The sequence below is a fragment of the Crotalus tigris genome, unplaced genomic scaffold, assembly GCF_016545835.1.
Source record: "Crotalus tigris isolate CLP2741 ecotype Arizona unplaced genomic scaffold, ASM1654583v1 scf7180000017668.6805642782:7212621, whole genome shotgun sequence".
Lineage (NCBI taxonomy): Eukaryota > Metazoa > Chordata > Lepidosauria > Squamata > Viperidae > Crotalus > Crotalus tigris.
The window spans coordinates 6,119,229-6,141,272 of NW_024096554.1; the positions used below are offsets into that span (position 1 = coordinate 6,119,229).

At 38.3% G+C, this 22,044-nt stretch overlaps 1 protein-coding gene and 1 long non-coding RNA gene across 3 annotated transcripts in view; one reads left to right on the top strand and one right to left on the bottom strand.

Moving 5' to 3' along the window:
- SOAT1 (sterol O-acyltransferase 1) overlaps nt 1–17,917 on the bottom strand; it is a 60,632-nt gene extending 42,715 nt beyond the window's left edge. For both annotated transcript variants that reach the window (XM_039337177.1, XM_039337176.1), the window contains exons 1-2: nt 17,782–17,917; nt 9,688–9,828 (exon numbers count right to left, since the gene is read on the bottom strand). In XM_039337177.1, the coding sequence (XP_039193111.1) occupies nt 9,688–9,808 (121 nt within the window). In that variant the 5' untranslated portion in view covers nt 9,809–9,828; nt 17,782–17,917. The remainder of the gene's footprint in view (nt 1–9,687; nt 9,829–17,781) is intronic.
- A 144-nt stretch (nt 17,918–18,061) lies between these two features.
- On the top strand, nt 18,062–20,328 carry LOC120305396. Its single transcript, XR_005556031.1, has 2 exons — nt 18,062–18,200; nt 19,623–20,328. It is a non-coding gene; the product is annotated as an uncharacterized LOC120305396 (long non-coding RNA).
- Nucleotides 20,329–22,044: the final 1,716 nt, after the last annotated feature.

A 22,044-nucleotide genomic window follows, 5' to 3' on the forward strand; every position in this document is an offset into this window, starting at 1 on the left:
CTGCCTAATTGTTCAAGGTCCACCAGAAATGAATCACTAAGCCAGAAACTTTAGAACACACAGTCTTTTGCCTAAGTAATCACTTACAAGAAACGTGTGACCTTCCTCCCATATGATTCATGAATCTCTGTCTACTTGAGCATTGACCTCTGGTAACAAGGCCTTTGTTTAAAAAGCCTGAAATATGCTTGCCAGTAGGAGTATTCTTGAAGCAAACTTTGTAAAGTTGCAAAATTCAGTCATGAAGCAAAGAGCTTAAGAAAAAAAAATTATACAGAGGAACATATGGGTCTGGGTTCAAATTCAATCTCAGCAATGAAATGGCTTCTCTCTGCCTTGGTTCCACACCTGTGAAATAGGATGAGTCAGTTTCTCATTAGAGTAAGAAAGCAGAACACTGAGTGGACACTGACTGAGACAAATAAGAAACAGCATATCTTTTCTATTGAAACTGAACATACAGAATCCAGAATCCAATCCTTTCCAGTGAACTGGAATCTTGGGGAGACAACCCAGACGTGTGAGCATCTTTTCTACCAAATCAAGAAGAAATAGTGACAGAGGGAATCCTTCCCCCCCCCCCCGCTCCATAATGTAATGCCCAGGAGACAACAGGATTGATCCCTAACATTCAGTGCTGACAAAGAAGTTAAGGAGCTGAAATGGAAGCCAAATTATTGTTTTCAATAATTTGTATTAAATGGATATGAGCCTCTTTCAAAAACTTTCTACAAAGTTATATAGGCTAAAATTATTCACAGTGATTCCAAGTCACATTTCTCTTTATTCATAGCAGGAATATGCCTTGGTATATGTATTATGAATCTAGGCTATGCTATACAAGTGTGATCAGGTAATAACTTCTACCTTTCTATTAATGGGACGTATACAATCATTTTTCACTCATACTTAAAATGTGAGTACCGCTTGAGCTCCAATTCTACAGGAAATACTGCTTACTCTGATCAGCAAAACCCAATTGAACAATGATGAAATTATTTTAGCTATAGACGTGAAAGGTCATCAAGTTTTTGACACCTTGCTAAGCACTGGTGGTATTCAAATATTGTCATGTCCTAAAAGTGTACAATCTGGGATAAGGTTGAAAAGCCCTGCTCTATTCAAAGATGACTCCATTCCCACGTGTTCTCAAATTAAGGGCATTCCTCTTTTTAGTCCACCAAAATTCTTAGATAGTTCCAAGTGTTATCTATTTCTCACTAGAATTTTTGATTAGCTATCAAAAATTCTCAGCAAACCCAGTAAGAATTTGCTCTTTATGAATTGCCTTGCAGTTACCAGCTACTTTGGAAATTAATACTGGAGCCCAGAATATATATTGTGATACTTTACTGCTCTAATGAAGGTGGCAATTTCACCAAAAATAAAAAAAACAGATAATTTAGTCAATCTAATTATTTTTTCCTGTACTAGTTTGTTTTTGCTTGTACTTCCTCCCTTGTGCACACAAAACTATCATCCAATTTTGATGAAATTATTATGTCACAATATAGAGACATGGAATTTGCCTTGCGAATAATAGGGCTGAAGGAGAATTTGCAAGAGAATCTGAGAGAGGAAATAGCAGCAGATTTAGTTTCCATTTTGGGATATGAACCTGAAGAAATTTTGAGAGAGACAGAAAAAATTTTTAGGGTTAATTCATGGATTGCGAGGCAGAGAAATTTACCAAGAGATGTGGTTATTTATTTTTCTAGAAAATCACTTCGTAATGAAATTATACAGGCTTTTTATAAGCAGAAATTTCAAATTGCAGCTCACGTTATAATTTTAAAAGAAATACCTCCAAAAATTCTTAGAAAAAGAAAGGACTTTGCTTTTTTGGCTGAGGAGCTTAATTTTAATTACTACTGATCTCTTTTCTAGGGTTAAGAATGTCAAGATTTTTCCTAGGACATTGTCGGATCACAGTCCTGTATGGTTGGAGTTATTTGCTGAAGAAGGGAATAGAAGATCTTGGAGGTTGAATGAGAACTTATTTAGATATGAGGGGATTTCGCAGAAATGTAGAAAATATTTGAAGGAATTTTTTGTTTTGAATATGCATAAGGGTACCTCAATGGCTATGGTTTGGGATGCTAGCAAAGCTTATATGAGAGGGGTTTTGATCCACATGAATAATGCGCATAGGCGCAAGCAGGCGAAAAAACGTGAAGAGTTGGAAGAAGAGATCAAAGTGAAAGAGAAGGCTTTTATTTTGAATCCATTGGATAATAGGTTAAAGGTTTATATAAATATGCTTAAGGAGCAATTTAACATGTTAATGGCTGATCAGACTGCAATTAATTTACATTACATGAAACATAATACATTTTGTAATGCAAATAAGCCTGGTAGGTGGTTGGCTTATCAATTACGGAAGAAACAGAAGTCAAGGATTATAGAGAAAATAGATTATAAAGGTAAAGAGGTTTATCAACAAAATTTGATTAAAAGGAGTTTTTTAGATTTTTATTCAAAGTTATATGCTAGTGAAAGCATACAAGTTTCAGATATAGAAAAGTATCTACAGATAGCACATTTTCCTAGACTTTCAAATGATCAATGAGATGAGATGAATTGTTTAATTACTTCTGAGGAAATTATCTGGGCGATTAAACAGTTAAAGGTTGGTAGGCTCCTGGTACAGATGGATTAACAGCAATCTATTATAAAATGTTATCTGAACAAATGATAGAACCATTAAAGCAGTGGTTCTCAACCTTTTTAATGCCGCGACCCCCAACCGGTCATAAGCCGAGGACTAAACCGGTCATAAGTCGAGGACTAAACCGGTCGTAAGTCGAGGACTATCCAAGCGGTTGTAAGTTGAGGACTTTCCTTGCCCGGGAGCGCCGCGCATGTATGGTGCCGCCCCCTACACCGGCCGAGGTGTAGCTGGCAAGCAGCAGAGACAGAGCAGGCCAACGACCGGCTGGGCTACCAGCTGGCCCAGCCCAAGGAAGATAAGGCACCTGCCGGAAAAGGGGAAAAAAATGGCGGATAGCCTTGCTTGGCGACCCCCGTGAAATGGTCAATCGACCCCAAATGGGGTCGCGACCCATAGGTTGAGAACCGCTGCATTAAAGGAACTTTTTAATAGTATTTTGTTGGGAGCAGAGGTACCTCCATCTTGGAGAAGGGTTTTTATATCGTTGATCCCAAAGGAGGATCAAGATCTTACCCAGCCTAAGAATTATAGACTTATATCTCTTTTGAATACAGATAAGATTTTTTTTGAAAATATTGGCAAATAGATTAATGCATGTTTTGAAGCAATTGATCCATAGTGATCAATCTGGATTTATAATTGGGAGATATATGAAATATAATGTAAGACAAATTGTTAACCTAATTGAGTATTTGGACAAGAACAATCAAATCCCTGAGACTTTGATATTTTTGGATGCTGAAAAAGTTTTTAATCAGTTAAATTGGCAATTTTTATTGAGAGTTGTAGAGAAAATGAATTTTGGGTATAAATTTTTGTATGCTCTTAAGGCTATATATCAACAACAATCGGCACAAATTATAATTAATGGGGGATTAACAGAAGCATTTAAAATTGAAAAGGGTACAAGACAGGGATGTCCATTATCCCCATTGTTATTTGTTTTAACAATGGAGATTTTACTTATTAAAATTCGTGAATCACCTACAATAAAGGGAATAAAAATAAATAAGAATGATTATAGGTTGAGAGCTTTTGCCGATGATTTGGTTGTGACATTATCTCAACCGACAGATTCGGTAAGGGATTTGGTGGAAATCATAACCCAGTATGGGAAAGTCTCTGGTTTTAAGGTAAATAACAATAAGACTAAAATACTACCGAAAAATATGTCTATGAAGGAAAAGGATATGTTAGCTAAATTAACGGGTTTTGAAATAGTGAAAAAGGTTAAATATTTGGGAGTATACATTACAGCTTCTAATGTTAAATTGTACAAAAATAATTATGAGACATTATGGGTAAAAGTGCAAAAGGATTTAAATGATTGGAAAAAACTACAGTTATCTTTGCTGGGGAGAATCTCAGCGGTTAAAATGAATGTTCTTCCAAAGTTTCTTTTTTTGTTTCAAATGATACCTATTTTGAAAAAAGATGCCAACTTGGAGGAATGGCAGAAGGGTATTAACAAGTTTATTTGGGCAGGGGAAAAACCAAGAGTTAAGTTTAAGATTATACAAGATGCACGGGAAAGAGGAGGACTTAAGGCGCCTAATTTAAAATTATATTATGATGCGGTGGCTTTAACATTGATTAGTGATTGGCTTAACTTAACAAATAAAAATATACTCCTTCTTGAGGGATGGGATTTATTATATGGATGGCATGCATATTTAATTTATAATAAAAAAGTAGATCAGGTTTTTAAATCTCATATTTTAAGAAACGCTTTATTATGTATCTGGAAGAAGTATTATTATAGGTTAAACTATAAAATTCCAATTTGGGGGATTCCTGGACACGCGATAGAGGGGGTACCTAGGGTTGTGAATTTGGATAGGATTTCTTATAAGGAATTACTTAGTTTGGTAGGGAAGGATTAGCAATTAAAATCTTTAGCTGAGTTGAAGCAAGAAAATATTGTACACTCTTGGTTTCAGTATAATCAATTGTTAGTCAGGTAGAGTTTAGATCAAAAGGTTGGTATTACTTTAGATGATGTGAATTTGGTAAAACAGATTAAAGATCAAACTCGAGCCTATATAAAGAGAATTTATAATGTTTTAATAGAATTGGATTCTGAAACGGAGTTAGTTAAAGATTGTATGGTAAAATGGGCTCAAAATATTCAAGAGCCGATTCTATTGGACACATGGGAGACAATTTGGGTTAGAAATATAAAATTTACTCAAGCTCAAAAATTAAGAGAAAATTTTTATAAAATGTTTTATAGGTGGCATTTGGATCCTCAAAAGCTGTCCTGTATGTATCCTAATTTACAGCCCAAATGTTGGAGATGTGGAAGCTTAGATGCAACTTATTTTCATATTTGGTGGACTTGTAGAAATATAAAAGCTTTTTGGATTAAGATTTGGTGGAACATTCAAAAGATTTTTTAAGAGAAAGTAAAGTTTACCCCACAATTATTTTTGTTAGGTGTTATTGTAGATTTTGATATTAAGGAAATTAATTTGATGTTGAATCTTATAACAGCTGCAAGATTATTGGTGGGGCAATATTGGAAGAAAGATTCTTTGCCTACTATGGAAGAATGGATACTCAAGGTGTCTAATTTAGCAGAAATGGCAAAAATTTCCGCTTATTTGAAGGACTATTCACAAGAAAGATATATCTCGGTTTGGAGAAGATGGATAGATTATATTCAGAATAAATATGAGACTAAAAAGTATTATCTACTTATGAGTAAATTTTAGATTATTAATAGTTTAATATGGTTGAATTTATATTAGTTTTAGTATTATAGTTTAATTATATTATTTTCATTTTTAATTTGTTAATATTTATTTTGAAAAGGAGTTAAAGTATGTTATGGATTTGATTGTTTGTATAGTTGGGTAATGTTAGTTAGATTATGATTGTTTATTTGTAACGCTGTAATCAGCTCTGGGAAGTGGGGGGGGAGGGATTTAGGATATATATTGTATAAAATCTTTAAAACTTTTAATAAAAAAAAACTATCATCCAATTTTGAATGTAGTTAAAAAGATACGATTTCAGTCATGACATTTGACCAAATGAATGTCTGGATGAGAACAACTAGCCTCTAATGCAACCTTAGAGACTACTCTAATTTGCACATTTTTCATTGGAATTAGGAAAGAAATATGCATTAGGCTACTATTCTGGTGCTCTCCAAATATGCTGGATCACTCTATTAAAAGCATGTTATTGTTACATTGAACAGCTAAACTTGCTTTGGTAACTGAGAAACATCCATGCCTGTGAATTATTATTCTTCTGTTACAAAGGAGTGAGAAAAAACAACTGTTTCTAATATGATCTAAAACAAAAAGAGAGAAAAGTTGTGGGTCAGGAATGCCAGAGCAGTATTTGTTATATTAAAAAGTAAAGGGGCACAACTGAGGAAAATTTAGACAGGAATCATCAGTGAAGGACCTTGCTCCATTGCAGATTAACCTTGCTGAGTCCTTGTTGTTCTCAAGAGATTTATGACCATCAGCCTTGTGTTGATAGTATGAGGTTTCCTAGAACTTTAAACTTAATTACACCTGAACAATTAAATATGATAAAGAGTCAATGTTGCTCTTCAAAGAATCTCAGGTAGAAGCATCTGGAAATTATCCCTGATTAGGTGCTTGGAGAAACTAGCAGGAAAGGGGGAAAAAAAGCTAGGCAACATTTTATTCCATGAAGCTATGTTTGGATAACCAAGCTTCCTTCCCCACACCAGATTTTGCAAAGAAGCCTAATATTGGTAGTTCCCACCAAATCAGCATAGATAAATGAAACCAAATGATTGGGGCAAATTACTTGAACATTTAATATTGAAATTAAATTAAATATATTAATATTGAAACACTTGTACTAAGACTGAAGTAAGATAGTAGACACAAACTGAAAATTCATTTGAAATTACAGGCTTGTTCGCTCTAAAGAGAATATAGGTATGTAAGGTAGACCCATTCAGTGCTATACCCCAGTTGAGAGGAGACTACTGGTAAGCACTGTTATTTTTATTGGAAATAATATTTATTGGCAAAAGATCAGACTACTTGCCGAAGAAAAGGAAGAGAAATCACAACCTCTTGTTTCCTTGGGAGAGTGCGGGGACAAGAAAGGATAGTTTCTTTTTTTTTTTAATTACAATGTTCCAAACAAACACATTTTCAGAGGCGCAAAATGTATTACAAAACAGACTACAAAGTCCAGCAGCTAATGAAGCCTACAATTGCAGGGCTATTGGTCAATAGAAATTCATGACCATTCTTGAGCTTACTCTCTGCAATGACAAGATGTGCTTTATGCTGATGTGGTAAACAAAGCAGATATTATTTTGTACTGCTTATTATGTGCCTAGTGCAAAGCCACTTGTGCTTTCGTAAGTTACGGTCACTGTGGTAGTACTCATACACTCAAAAAAGATATTTCCTGCAAATTGTACCCTGGCCAATGCTCAAAAGGGTTTTCAGAAAGAGAATGGGAGCTCTCATTTATGATGAAATTAAGCAATCAACACACATCGTCTTTTGGTGTACTTCTACCCATTTCTGGTTGTAATTAACTGAATGCTTTATAACTACGTTCATATTTAATTATATGGTTGTATAAACTACTTTGGGAGACTGCTGTCTGAAACAGAGGATAAAATTGCATAGAAATAGTGTTCTGTGATAGTAATGGCAAATGAATGAAGGCAGAATTGAAGAAGAAAAAAAGAGAAACCTGGAAAGAAAAACCAACTTTGCACTCCTTTTCCCCTTACTCAGAGATATTAATCAACATGGCATTGATGTATACAATTCTTAAAAATGACCAAAGGTAGCCTCAGTTACTGAATGACTGATCTCTATCTTATAAGTCCAGGACTACAGAACCAAGACCTCTCACATACTTTCCTCAAGGCAAATTAGTCATTTGATTATGACCCTAGGTTGTTTAGAAGGTAATAAAAGTTCAAGGAAAAAATGTCTGGAAAATTTCCAAGCATGACTTTGCATGTTTGAGTCATACATTAGCCCAAATCTTATCCATCCAGACTAAATGCAATTGAGTTGGAGTGTTTGTTTTTCCTCAATTAAAAAGAAAAGCACTTTTTGAAAAACAATCACAACAATCAAGAACAGATCCCCTTTTGCCAAAAATACAAACAGCCTCCACGGATTTTGGCTCATCAAATAGGAGTAATTAAGAATGTGTAAATATTTTTTGCTCATGCCTGTATTACTGGGAGAGGCTGTGTGGATGGATTCATGCAGTGGTTAATTCTTGCTTGAAAGTGTAGGTGATTCCACTGGTTATAAAAGAGGCACTGAGAAAATGGTTTCTCAAGAAACCATTGCTGGATCCCTAGGATCTCAACAATTTTCATCCAGTCTCCAACCTTCCCTTTTGAGAAATTAGTTAACCTATAACTCCAAGATGCTCTGGAAAGCAGATTATCTGGTACCTCTTTCAGTCAAAGATACAGTACAGTACTGAGATAGCATTGAATGTTTTATTTATTTATAAGATGTATAATGCTGCCTAATTCAAGTATTGTGACTATAGGTGGTGTACACATTAAAAAAAGAAAAATAACTACACAGCAATAAATACGGGTAGTCCTCAATTTACAATAGTTCATTTAGTAGCCGTTCAAAGTTACAATGGCACTGAAAAAAGTGACTGTTTTTCAGTAACTACCTTTGCAGCATTCCCATAGTTATGTGATCAAAATTCAAATGCTTGGTAGCTGGTTTATATTTATGATAGTTGCTGTGTCCCAATATCATGTGATCACTTTTTCTGACCTTCTGTCAAGCAAAGTCAATGGGGAAACCAGATTCACTTAACAACCAGGTTACTAACTTATCAACTACAATGATTCACTTAACAACTGTGGTAAGAAAGGTCATAAAATGGGGAAAACTCACTTAATATACGTCTCACTTAACAGAAATTTTGGGCTCCATTGGGATTGTAAGTAAATAATAAATACCAAATACAATATGGTGACCAAGCATTAACAAAACAATCACAAGAGGACTCCTACTTACATGGCCTGGGGGTCTTAACAGGTTTCCTAAAGGATCATTGCTCTTATGGATGACCTCTGGCAGGCAAACGTGGGATTGAACCAGTGCATCCATCCTGGTTGTCCTTGATCCCTTTGGGGGATGGGAGTGGAAGGCACTATTTGTGATGGTTCTTGTCCTTTGTCTATGGGCGGTTACAGTCAGTGTGGGGGGGGAGGAGAGGTTTACTCCTAGGTCCTTGCATTACTGAGTGCCACAGAGCTCTTCCTTCTTCTCTTTAATATCTACAGGAAACTGCTGGGGAAAGCCATTCACTGACACAGATGCAATATCATCAATTGTACATCTCTGCCCCCGGCCATCTAAGTGACCCTGCCAAAGTTCTGTCCAATGTTTAGAGGTTGCAAGGGGTCTGGATGGCAAAGAGGTTTTCTTCCCCTTCTGGCCTCACCCAAAGCCCACTGGACTATTTCCCATGTAAGGCAAGAACTGTGCTGCACATATTTTTTATGCTTGAACAAAATGGATCTACGAATGGTTTCTCAGAATGCTAGCAGTGGGTTATATTTGTTCTGCATTGTTCGTTTAGTGTTCTTTTTTTTTTTTGTAGGCTGTTCAACCTCATGTTTGAGTTGGGCGGCATATAAATCCTATAAGTAAATAACAATTGGCAAACCAAAATAATGGTCATCAACCTAGTTAAAAACGTTTAGGAGTGTATAAAGTCAAATGCTGTGAGAAAACAAAACCAGCTTTAAAGTATAATTTCTTCAACACACAAATTAAAATTTTAATATCAGTTGGGAATTAATATCAGTTGGCAGTCTGGTATCTGCCAGACATTTCAAAGTACAGCTGCCACAATCCTTTGCCATTAGTTGACATACGTATAAAACCTAAAAACAGAAAAGAAATGCCTCGTCATCTTACAAATATCTGAAAATTTAATAACTCATAGAAATACACCATTAAACAAGTAAGAAGAAGCTGTATGTCATGCAGTTAATCAGGAAATCTTACCATTACTTGATTTAGAGAATGGCCAGTCCTCTTCCAGCCTGCTTGGTAAGCCATCTTTCTCTTCTGCAGTGCTGTATGTAGCTCGGCGATTTCTTAGAGATATATTGTCTTCTCCCACCATGGTTACAAAAAACTAAGACACTGAGAGAGGGGAGAAAGGGACAATTAGCTAATATAAAATGTATCACCTTTCTGTGACTGAGCAATTAGTTTTATTATTATATTTCAAGGCACTGAGGGATGAAACTAGTGAGATGCAAAATGAAAAGTCTGGCACCAGTTAAGGCTACTTAAGGCAGCCAGGTGCCACCAACGAATCAGAGTAAGAAAGGAACAGCAAGTGATTTCTTACAACAGATGGATAGGAAAAACAAATTCAAATCTTGGGACATACACACAGGGAGAGCTAGATTCTTAGAACCACTAGAACACGGGTGTCAAACTCACTGCGTCACATGACGTGTCATGACGTATCATGACTTTTTTTGCATTGCCGGAGCTGGGGTGGGCGCAGCATCCGCATGATGCCACCGTCCAATGAGCCAGCAGTTTGACACCCCTGCACTAGAAGCTTATTAACTTATTTATCAAACTTCACCTCTGGAATTTCTGCTAAAACTGAGTGCAGATGAGTGCAGTTGCATAAAATACATACAGCTCCTGATATTCCTTAACAAAGGAAAGTTCAGGGAAGCTCAAATGTCTCTATTACTTCTTTAGAATAAGTTCCTAGTCTTCATGGATTCTAGAAACATTGTCTGAGATGGAAGAAAGAAGTGTGGTCAGACAAAGAGCTATGGCTTGGTCTTGATTTGAAATATTAATATGCTCTCCTTCAAAATTACTATTTTTGTATTCATTATTTGGAATAAGTCACAGGATTTTTATTTCTGTCAATATTCTTGTTCTATCGGTCCCAAAGAATAATATTAAATAAAGATACAGTAGAACTTATCACTTTCTGTTCTTATGCTTAAGAAATTGTAGATTTTATCCTCCTCCGCCCTTGTTATATGGATATATAAAATAATAACCACATACAAGCACCCCTTTTCTCTTAATTATCACTGCAGGAAGAAGTCATCAGATCCAGTTTTCAGGGAAGCCAGTTTTTATTCACCACAAATAATACAACAAAAGAGTCAATGCAAGCCTACATGAGAGTTTTATCTTTATCAATTGGATACCTATTATGCTACATTAGGCACATAGTTCTGCAGCAACATGACAATCTGTAATAAACCTATATATACAAACACACCAATATCTTATTTTATCCATCTATCCATCCAGTTGAAACAGTGGATTTGAACTGGTACAATACAGGCAGTCCTCGATTTACCATCACAATTGGGACCAGAATTTCCATTGGTAAATAAGGTGGTTATTAAGTAAGTTGTGCCCATTTTATGACTTTTTTCCATGGTTATTAATCAAATCACTGCATTTGTTAAGTGAATCATGCAATTGTTAAGAGAATCTGGGCTCCCCCATTGATTTTTTGCTCGTCAAACAATGGCGGGAAGGTTGAAAATGGTGACCACATGATCCTGAGGTGCTGCAACCATTGCAAATACATGCCAATTGCCAAGCAGTCAAATTTTTATAATGTGGATGCTGCTATGGGTGCAAGTGTGAGGACCAGTCATTAAGTAACTTTTTTCAGTGCTACTGCAACTTTGAATCATCGCTAAATGACTGGTTGTAAGCAGAGGACTACCTTTGTTTTGAAAGTGTTTTTCCATCATATTTTAAAAACTTTTGTCTCAATTATGATGTCTATAGTTTTTAATAATAAAAGATAAAAGACCTGCTGAAATCACCTGTTTTCATCCTTAATCAAACACACAATTATTATTAATCCACCAAGTTACCATTTCTTTCTATAAATTTTAGCTTTGCCATCTGCTAGAGACAGAACAAGGATTCATCTCTTGGCTGTTCTGTAGTAACAGTACAAAAGCGGCTTCCTTGGATTAAACTCCAGACAGAGCAACAGGGAACCATTCTACTTCCAAGAGCTCACTGTACCATTTTATCAATAACTTTTCAGCTGGTTTTCCAAGTCTCAGAACTTAGTTCAAATGTGAACAAACTAGAATCTCAACATGTCTTTTCCATTATTTATTCTACTTTCTATCCCATATTATTATTTATAGCTATCACATTCCAAGTGATAAACGTCTCATGTGCATATACATTATGTGCAAAATCCAAAATTACTTTTAGCTATATCTTTTACCTGTGTCCTACTCTCATAATAACCAGTATCTGTAGAGAATATGTACTTAAGATTCAGAAAATGGCACCTGGAAATGTTTTGAAAGCTTTTTTTCTAGACCTCTCCAAACAAGAGGAACCCCGCCCATCAATACACTGGCCCTTCCTTTGTTTTTAAAATAACATAGATGTGTGTGGTTCACATGTCAAATGTAGTTTATAGTATTAAGATTTTGACCTTCCGCAATGCCTGGATACAAATAATTGCATCTTATTCAACAAACCATTTTTCAAACAATAGTAGGATTCTCACTGGAATAAAATGAAGGAATCATACCACTGATAGAACCTATGCAGAACTAATGCATCATTTCTGAAATTACAATATGCTCTGCTATGAGTTTAATATATTAAAGGGCATTTAATATATTGAATATATACAGCATTTTTCAATATTTTCAGAGTATCCACAATCCTTCACTATTTAAGTCACTTGTTATCACTATTTTTATCACTGAAAATAAGAATTGATATTAGTTATAAGTTAAGCTCAAGCACACTGTTCCATTCAGTCTTAGCAGTAGCACTTAGACTTATATGCCGTTTCACAGTGCTTTACAGTCCTCTCTAAGCAATTTACAGAGTCAGCATATTGCCCCCAATAATCTGGGTCCTCATTTTACCGATCTTGGAAGGCTGAGTCAACCTTGAGATGGTGAAATTTGAACTCCCAAACTGCTGGCAGCCAGGAGTCAGCAGAAGTAGCCTGCAGTACTGCATTCTAATTGTCACCAGAGCTCTTAGCTATAATATTTGTACATATACATTTGGTTTAAAATAATAATCTGTTTTCGTCAGTGAATTAATCTAAGTATATTATCTATACTAAGTATACTATTATCTATACTAAGTATACTAAGTATACTTCAAATGTTTCTTAACTCACATGTTACACTTTAAATATGCATTGCTCAATTTCACCTTTTATTCAAAGCAAATAATTTTTAAACATGAAAATATACCAAAATTTATTTTCAAAACTAATCTCGTTATTCTATTTTTAAGATATTTATGCAAGCTGAAAACATCTTCTGTTTGCATACAGGTGCTAATCTGCTGTGACCAACCAATCATTAGCTGTAGCACCCCCTTCATATTTCTGCAACCCCTTAGCCTGATCAAGCCAAGTGAGAGCTGTACTCTCCAATCCATTTGAAAGGTAACAGGCTGAGACCACTGGATGAAGATGATAATGAAAGATAAAATATTGTGCAACTAAAAAGAGGAGAAGAAAGCTACTGCATTAACCGCAAGAGAACTTATGAGATTCAGGAAGTCTCTACGTTTGATAAACAACAGAGAAGAAGAAAGTGTGGCAAAGTGCATTAGAAGGAACAGGATCATATGATCATATTGCAAAAGGAAATGAGAATATTGAATTTAAGTTTAGTCTACCAGAGATCATTAGTCAGTTTTCAAACTCCTAAAATGGAAGTGTTAAAAATCAGTAGTGTTCAGCAGGGCCATTTCTTTAATAGCAGAAAAAAAAGGAGGGACAGTAGTAAGAAATCATAACTAGACTGGAATTGCTTAAGAAAATATTCTCTTCAGCAAAAGCAAATCTCATTACTTTTCCACTAGAAATGGATCCAAGAAATGGGAAAGTATTTTGACTAGGTCCAGTTCTTTTCAGGGGTGCCAGTTCACCCAAATTCCACCACTCATCCCATTTATAGGCAGGCTGTCTCAACTATGATTTTCTATACTCCCCGACCCACACTTCTCTTTGTCCCACTCTTTTTCAATCCATGGTAGCTGAGTTATTTTTGAAGTGCAACAGTAAATCATATCTTCTAGTTACCCTTGTCTCTATTGGTTTTCAGGAACATAGCCCCCTACAAAGTATTAAATGGTACTTTTAAAAGCAGCAGATTTAATATGGTATAAACTTTCTTCCACTCAAATCCACTTCAATAGACCCATTAAAAAGGATGAAAAAGAAAATCAAGTAGCTGTGAAATCAGACTATATAGTGGGCAACTGAACCAGAACTTCACTTTAATAATCACAAACTATGTTTTATACTAATATATGATTCATTTATCTCCCTCTATTCATTTATCTCCTACAAAACAGAGGAAAAACAGTTGGGAAATTTGTAGAAATGTTTTCTATATAATGCCATAATAAATGTATGAGACTTTTAAATATCATAGGAAGCCCAAGGCAATATAGACCAGGGCTTTTCTACCAGTGGTACATGTATCATCTGTGGTACTTTGCCACGTGGCAGGTGGTACGCGACTGCTAGCCAAGTGTAGCAGGGGAGGGGAATGAGCCAAAGTGAGCCAAGCCTGAGGAAGAGGTAGCTGCAGTTGCAGGATTGTCTGGGCTCCGCAGAAGCCCAAGGAGCCGGCAGGGATCCAGCTGATTGGCGCTTCCCGAAGCAGCATGGAAGTGAACTGAAGAAAAGGGGGGGGAGAGAGGAGAGGCTATAAAAGGAGGTGGTTTGGGCAGGAAAGGGAAAAAAAAGACAACAGGGAAAGAGGAGAGGTCAGCCGACAAGGAAGAAACAGGGACAGAGAAGAAGCAGCAGCTGTTGCTGGAAGAAAATGTCCCCTGGTTCGTTTTCTCCAGCCAGGAGAATGCAAACAGTGCTGATGAAATGAAAAGCTGGCATGTCGGAAAGGAGGTGGGTTTATTTAATTCTGGATCAGTTAGCAGCTTAATTGGGTTACCATAAGGATAGCAATGAGTCCAAAGTGTTGACTTGCATAGGTTTAATCCCTTTAAACAAATGTAATTAATTTTACCCTCTTATCTTGAGTCTATCTATGGCTTTCTTTGTAGGTAAACAGGTTTAGTTTGAAAGCTAAAGCTTTTCGCAATTGCGAGCTTTTCAGTCTGGGATTGCAACATTGTGATAAGTGACACCTCTGAGGCAGCTTAAAGAGGAAAAAAAAACCCAGAGTTTATGTGTTTATTTTGTGAGACTTTCTTGCTTTGCACTTGATTCCTGTGTCTCTCAAGGTATAGGGAAGGGATGGGGTGGTGCATTCTTACTACACTGTGGAAGGAATGCTAAGAAGGGCCGACCAGCTAGCTCAGGGGTCTACAAACTTAGCAACTTTAAGACCTGTGGACTTCAACTCCCAGAATTCCTCATTCAACCATGATGGGTGAGGAATTCTGGGAGTTGAAGTCCATGAGTCTTAAAAGTGCCAAGTTTGAAGACTCCTGAGCTAGCTGGCAGTGATGCATTTTAATAAACATGGATAAATCCATCATACATTTGTCAGTGCAAAGGGAAAGTGATTCAGCAAAGGAACAGCCATCAAAGAAATTAAAAGGTACTTTTTTTCTTTTTTCCTACAATTTGTAATATTTTATTAGATTATAGAATAAAATGCAAAAATACAAAAGCAAATAGCAGGACACAGTGGGGAGGAAAAGGGGGGGAAAGTGAGGGGGAGAAGAGAAAAAGAACAGACTTCCTCTGTTGCAGTAGAACAGACATGTCAAAAACAAGGCCCGGGGGCTGGATATGGCCCGCGATGTGGTTTCATGTGGCCCACAAAGCCATCCTGGAAACAGTGAAGAAATGGCCCCCGCTTGCCTTGGCCCTGACCCTGGCCGCCCAGGAGCCAATGTACAATTTTGTGGTGGTCATCTATGCTGAAACACTTTCAGTTTTAGCATTACAAAGCCGTCTGGAAACAACGAGGGACTGGTCCCTGCTGCATTGGCCCCGCCCCCTGGGTGCGCGCTGGGGAGGTGTCACCCTTTGTGAGGAATGAAGAAATGCACCATCGCCTGAAAGTAGCCAGCAAATGGCCCTCACCTACTTCACATATCCGGCTTGATGGGCTCCGGGGGAGGGGTTTTGGCAGGCTCTTCCAGTGGACCATGCCTTGGCGCTTGCCCTGGTCCCACCCCCTTCTGTCAGAGACCCTCAGATCTGTCCCACTCCTGCCCAGGCCCCCACAGTCACCCTTGACGCGAACAATGTGGAGCTGGCCATGCCCACACAGTAGGCCACACCCACTCCAGCCATGCCCACCCAGTAGGCCGTGTCCCCCTGGCCACACCTACCCACTCCCCCCGAGGACAACTGCAATGCTGATGCAGCCTTCAATGAAATTGAGTTTGACACCCCTGCAGTAGAAGGAAGCATTAACATTGAACCTTAACTTTTTACTTTTCTATAATATTATAAACTAGTCATTTCTATAACAACAAATGAATCTAACCTAAAAGTGGTACAGTCTAGGATAAGGTTGAAAAGCCCTGATATAGACCAGAGCTTTTCAACCAGTGGTACGGGTACCACTTGCGGTACATTGGCCCCTGGCAGGTGGTACGCGACCATCCTAGAAAAGTGGTAGCGGGAGAGGGGAATGAGCTGAACCGGTGGCAGCACCGCACAAGCCTGAGCGAGAGATGGTTGGAGCTGCATGGCTGTCAGGGCTCAGCGGAAGTGCCAGGATCAGCGCCAGGCTCCAGCTGGAGCTCGGCGCTGATCCTGGCGCTACCGCTGAGTCCAGAAGAAGCGCCGATCAGCTGGAATGTTGCAGCATCTCCAGGGTCTTGTGATTTACATTCAGATGCTTGGCAACTGATTCATATTTATGACGGTCAAAGTGTCCCAGGGTCATGTGAAGTGACCAAAACCTGCTGCAACCACCCAGCAGACGGGGGGAATAAAAACCAAACATCCTCCCACCCCATCCCTGCTGCCAATCCTCAACAGAAATGCTCACAACAATGAAAATCTCGGACAGCAGGAAGAGCGTGGCTGGGCGGGCAGGCAGTTGTCTTGCTCGGCTGTGGCTTGGGGGCCACTTTTTTCAGTGCCATTGTAACTTCAAACAGTCACTAAGCGAACTGTTGTAAGTCGAGGACTACTTGTACTTTATCACTTTTTTCCTTTTTTTTTTTTTGGTCATCAAGTTTCTGACACCTTGCTAGGCGACTGGTGGTACTCGGCTGTTGCCATATCCTAAAAGTGGTACAATGGGTGAAAAGATTGAAAAGCCCTGATATAGACAATGCTCCTGACTCCTGTTTCACACACACCCCCCAACAATCCTATGAGATAGGATAACCCGACAGTCATTTAGTTAGCTTTTAATTACAGAAGTGATTTGCCAATTTTCTTCCTAATCTAGCTAGAAAAAATTGGAATTGTCGAGTGATTTCTCTCTACCCAGATAGATCTTGCTTGGTAGGTGCAAATTTCATCCTTCTTCAATTTAATGCCATGAAGATATGATGGGCCAGTTCCATCATCCCCAGCTGGCAGAGAGAGATGTGCTGTCTAACAATGATTATCAGACTGGCTATGCAGCAGAGACAGAGAGTGTTCTCCACTCCCCTGCACTTGCTAGGAAGGCTGAATATATGCCCTAAATAAAGGGAGAAGCCACATGATACTTTTCTTTCATCTTGTTCTCTTTTCATCCAGGACCCCCATTAGTCCAGCTCCTTCTAATCTGGATCCTTGATGGAGGGAGTCCACGTTGCGCAACCCTCCACCAACCATGTGCACAAATCGGACATGAGGGAAGAGAACATAAGAGGATTAAGACAATCTGAAAACTCAGGGCTCCTGAGGCTATCATCCTGCCCTACGCCTTTCTCTAAGATTCAATCCGGTTGAAATTAACAGAGGAATCCCTTGTGGAGCCGAAATAGACAGGGTAAAGTTGCAAAGCTCCCTGGGGTTTGATGCCACAGGTCTCAGCCCTTAAGCACAAGCGGAGGACGCGGCCCAGCTCCCCTCGCTTCCTGTCCCCTTCGCCCCCTGTTCAATGCCTTCGCCGGGTAAGAAGAGGGAAGTTCAGCAACCTCAGTCTCGCCTCTGCCATTTCTTACCTTGTGAACCACCACCTGCCTCTTTCGACTCCGCTTCGTCTCCAGCTTTGCGACTTTCACCACTACGCAGAACCCAGCCGGCCGCCGTGCGTTTTTCTTCTCCGTTGCCTTCGTCATAGAGGGGCGGGGAAACCCACTCAAGAAAAGGACGAGTGTCGCCGCTGCCCATTGGCTATTGGCCGCAGAAAGCGGCCGGCTGTGCGAAGCTCCTGAATCGGGGTCCGGGTGTTCCTAAACTCGAGGAGGCGGGCAAGCTAACTACCTTCGAAGGAAGCGGGTGGGCGTTGCTGTCGGGCCCCCATCTTGTGGGGAATGCTATGGCGGAAAAGGAAGCTCTTTCCAAGCACAGGCCCAGAGGCAATCGCGACCCCGCTCGAGCTCCTATACAAATGTATCCTGAGGGAAACTAATGAATTGGGGTGTGTATGTGTGTGTATTTAGTAATATTATGGTGACTCACAACTTGTAGTTTGCAGCAGATTGACGTGGCTAAGACATCCGTGCATTATATCATCCTACTCTTTCTCACCCACGGAGTTTTGCTACCAGGACTTGCTTACATATTCAGAGATATCAAATAATATGCCCTAGAGAGTCAGCTTGAAGTCTGACGTCAAAGGCGCAACCAGTCTTTCCAGATAGTTTAAAATTCAGGAATTCCCCAAGGGCTTTCCATCACCGAAGTTCAACCCCGCTTCTCTAACAAGACCAGAAAAGGCAAACCGGGTGTTTAGATACTTAATGGTTGTCTGAATTGCACGAAACATTGAAACAAGTTAACACTGATCAAATTCATTCAGCCTCTAAGGTTAAAACATGATTAGTCATTTCAATATGACTATGTGAACACAGCCTATGGAGTTGACTTAACTCTGGCCAGGTTTATTGGGTCCACATGTCATTCAATGTTAGCCTAATTTGTTCAAAATGTTGGGTTAAAATAGCTCAAGATGACAATTCCTATCAGCCACAACAGTAGTTTGATTACAACTCTTAGCATTTGAGCTGGATGGGGTAATGTAGTTTAACATAACTGGAGGACATCGGAATGGTGAAGAGGGCTAAGACAGTCAAATGCTTTTATATGGCAGTAGCTTGTGACAAAGGTGCAAATGCTAAACATTATTTTAAATGTATAATTGGAGTGCATTAGTTTATATGTCATCTAGTCAGATTTTGATGACTATTACATTTTAGGTTAAGAAATCTGGTTCAAACAAATGCAATCTTATCAGCAACATCAGTCTCTGGAAAATTCTGTATTGCAATGTCCTTGAGTAATTTTTCATGTCAGTGTTTTTCACCTAAGGAATCCAAGAATGTATATCTTGACAAGAAAAATGGGCTGTTTATACAAATGTGTGCTTGGAGTCAAATAATTTAAACTGTAGTTATTTACTCTTTTAACAAAATAGAAGTAGTAATGGATTCTGAAATTTCTTTCAACACTAGAAACCAGGAGATGGTGAGTTCAAGTCCTGCCTTGAAAACCAGCTGGATGTCCTTGAACCAGTCACTCTCTACCTCAGAGGGTTTGGTTGTGTAGAAAACGTGAGAAAAAATTATTAGATGCCTTATTTATAAAAAAATAAATATGGCATAAAAATATAATACATAAATAAATACCTTAATTTTAGGGCTGCTGTGGATCACATGACCTTGAAGGAAGGTGGACGGGCTTAAAATGGAGCATTCTAATTTTTCCAGTATTTGCTGAGCTACCTCTCCTTTATCCTAAGAATGCATTAGATAATTTTTTTCTTTCTGCAGTCTCCAGCCAAATCCACTCCATTTTGTCAGTCTCTCTCTCTCTCTCTCTCTCTCTCTCTCTCTCTCGACAGATTTTTATTGAGCTAGAAGACGAATACAGAAATATATTACAGGCCAGTAGCAACCAGTTGCGGGCTTGCGGATTCTCCACACCCCCGTGGCTAATTTTGCCCTGCCTGGGGACCCTAAATGGGTCTAAGTCGCCCCGGAGAAGCGATGAAGAAAGAAGAGTGCTCCAGTGATTCTGGAACGGCGGTGGCCGTTCCGTTTGACTTAGGGAAAGCCTTCTAACCCTCTAAGAATTTTGAAAACAGCAAGCCAGCTAAATTAAGGAAGAAATTGTCACACAGAGCTTGGGGGGAACTTGTAGTCATTGGCAAATGTTCTTAAATCAGGTATGGACATGCAAGGGATGGCAGATATTTGATGCCAGCAAAGCTATACAGCAGTGGTTCTCAACCTTTCTAATGCTGTGACCCCATAATACAGTTCCCCATGTTGTGGTGACCCCCAACCACTTATACATCACCGGGTGCCAGGGGCGTGGCCAAAGAAAAGGGGGGGGAAATGGCGGACAGCCTTGTTTGGCGACCCCCATGAAATGGTCATTCGACCCCAAATGGGGTCCCGACCCACAGGTTGAGAACCACTGTATAGCAGTGAGTGAATTTGTTCCCCAAGTGATTTTTAGCCTAAATGTATAATTGGGAAATAAATGTTCAGGAAAGGTAGGTCTGTTGATATCTGTGTTTGTAAATAAAAGTCTCTGTTCAGGAACAATGTTCTTAAGAGTTCTACTTTTCTAACGGTTTATAAACTGGCACACAGATTGGAGCCTGCTAGACAAGGAAAGATTTATTTTCTTGTGAAACAGTGCCACCTGATGTCATTTTTTAGAAATTTGAAAATTAATGGAGTCTTTATTTTAAAATGACACATGTTATTTGGCTCTTTTTCTAGATAAGAATGCATGAGATTGCAAATATTGTTATTAGCAGATATTATATCTATAGATGAACAATAGCTTAAAGTTAAGGTGCTGGCCTAGAAACCAGGAAATTTTGAGTTCTATATCCTGCCTTAGGCATTAGCTTGATGACTTTGAGTCACTCCCAGTTACTCTCTCTTGCCCAACCCACCTCATTGAGTGGTTGTTGTGGGGAAAAAGAAGAAGAGGAAGGATTATATTTATGTTTGCCACCTTGAATTACTTATAAAGATGGGATAAAAATTTAATACATAAAATAATAATATCCATTTAGCAAATGAAAGGCAAGCATTCATGCTTTTCTTTCAAGTTGTTCACTTCACAAAAATTATTAATATGATTTTGTATTGCAGAGACCATGGCTTATATAGCTTTCATAGTAGTTCAGATTTGTTATACCTGTTTTGCTAAGAAAGGGCACTGAAAAACAATAATCTTCCATACTTCAGATATGCTTCAGAATTCCCAAACAATATGGTAGTTTGGGCTAATGTAGGACGGGCAGTAGTGTCCACTTTCTTCCTGGTATTTAAGAAAATGCAACACAGGGAGACATAAGCGTGACCAAATTGATCATAGCAATAATGTGGGAAGGAATGTTTTCTTCTATGTTAAATTATTGTACTGGCAGCAGCCATTTTATAAAAAAGATGACTCTTGACATTTGAAACAAACCAGCACATAATGTATCACACTTTATGTAAAGGAAGACGTACATTTTAGGCATACTCATTTAAACGAAAAACTTTTACCTTATGCATAGAAAAAATGTATCTGTTTTAGCTCTAAATAAAGAGACATTTGTTGAGCTATAAATAAAGAGGCATCTGCTGGATCTGTAAGGTAAGGAATTTTAACCTATTTAAAATAATTTATTAATATATATAATAAACATAATAACAAGTGCTGAGTGTATTAATTTTTGATTTGGATTTCAGAACAAAAATATTCTATGCAATATATATATATCAAATTAGAGCAGAAGTCATTCATGTTCAGATGTATCTCAGGGTACTTAGAACAGAAACTCTGTGAGGTAGAGATGTTGTATTTTCCAGTATTTAAAAGAATTCATTATCCACACGTAATGACTGTTAATTTTGCCTTATTTAGGAACTATTGGCCAAGTAAATCACTCAGATTTATGAAAGTAATCACCTTGAAGCAAATCAACCCAATCATATCAAGAAGAGAGAAATGGGCAGTTTTAACAGTAGCAAATGTACTTGAGTATGTCATTGGTTTTTTTTCCTGTTTAGTTTTTTTGTACAGTATGTACTTATGGGATAAAGTAAATGTAACTCCTTAAGTAGTTAAGAAAAGTGTAATGTGAAAGAAATATATATTGCATATCATGTAGATGACCTATGGCAGGGGTGTCAAACTCAATGTCATTGAAGGCCGCATCGGCATTGTGGTTGCCCTTGGGGGGCCGGGTGGGTGCGGACTACTGGATGGGCGTGGATGGAGTAGGTGTGGCCTACTGGGTGGGCATGGCCAACTCT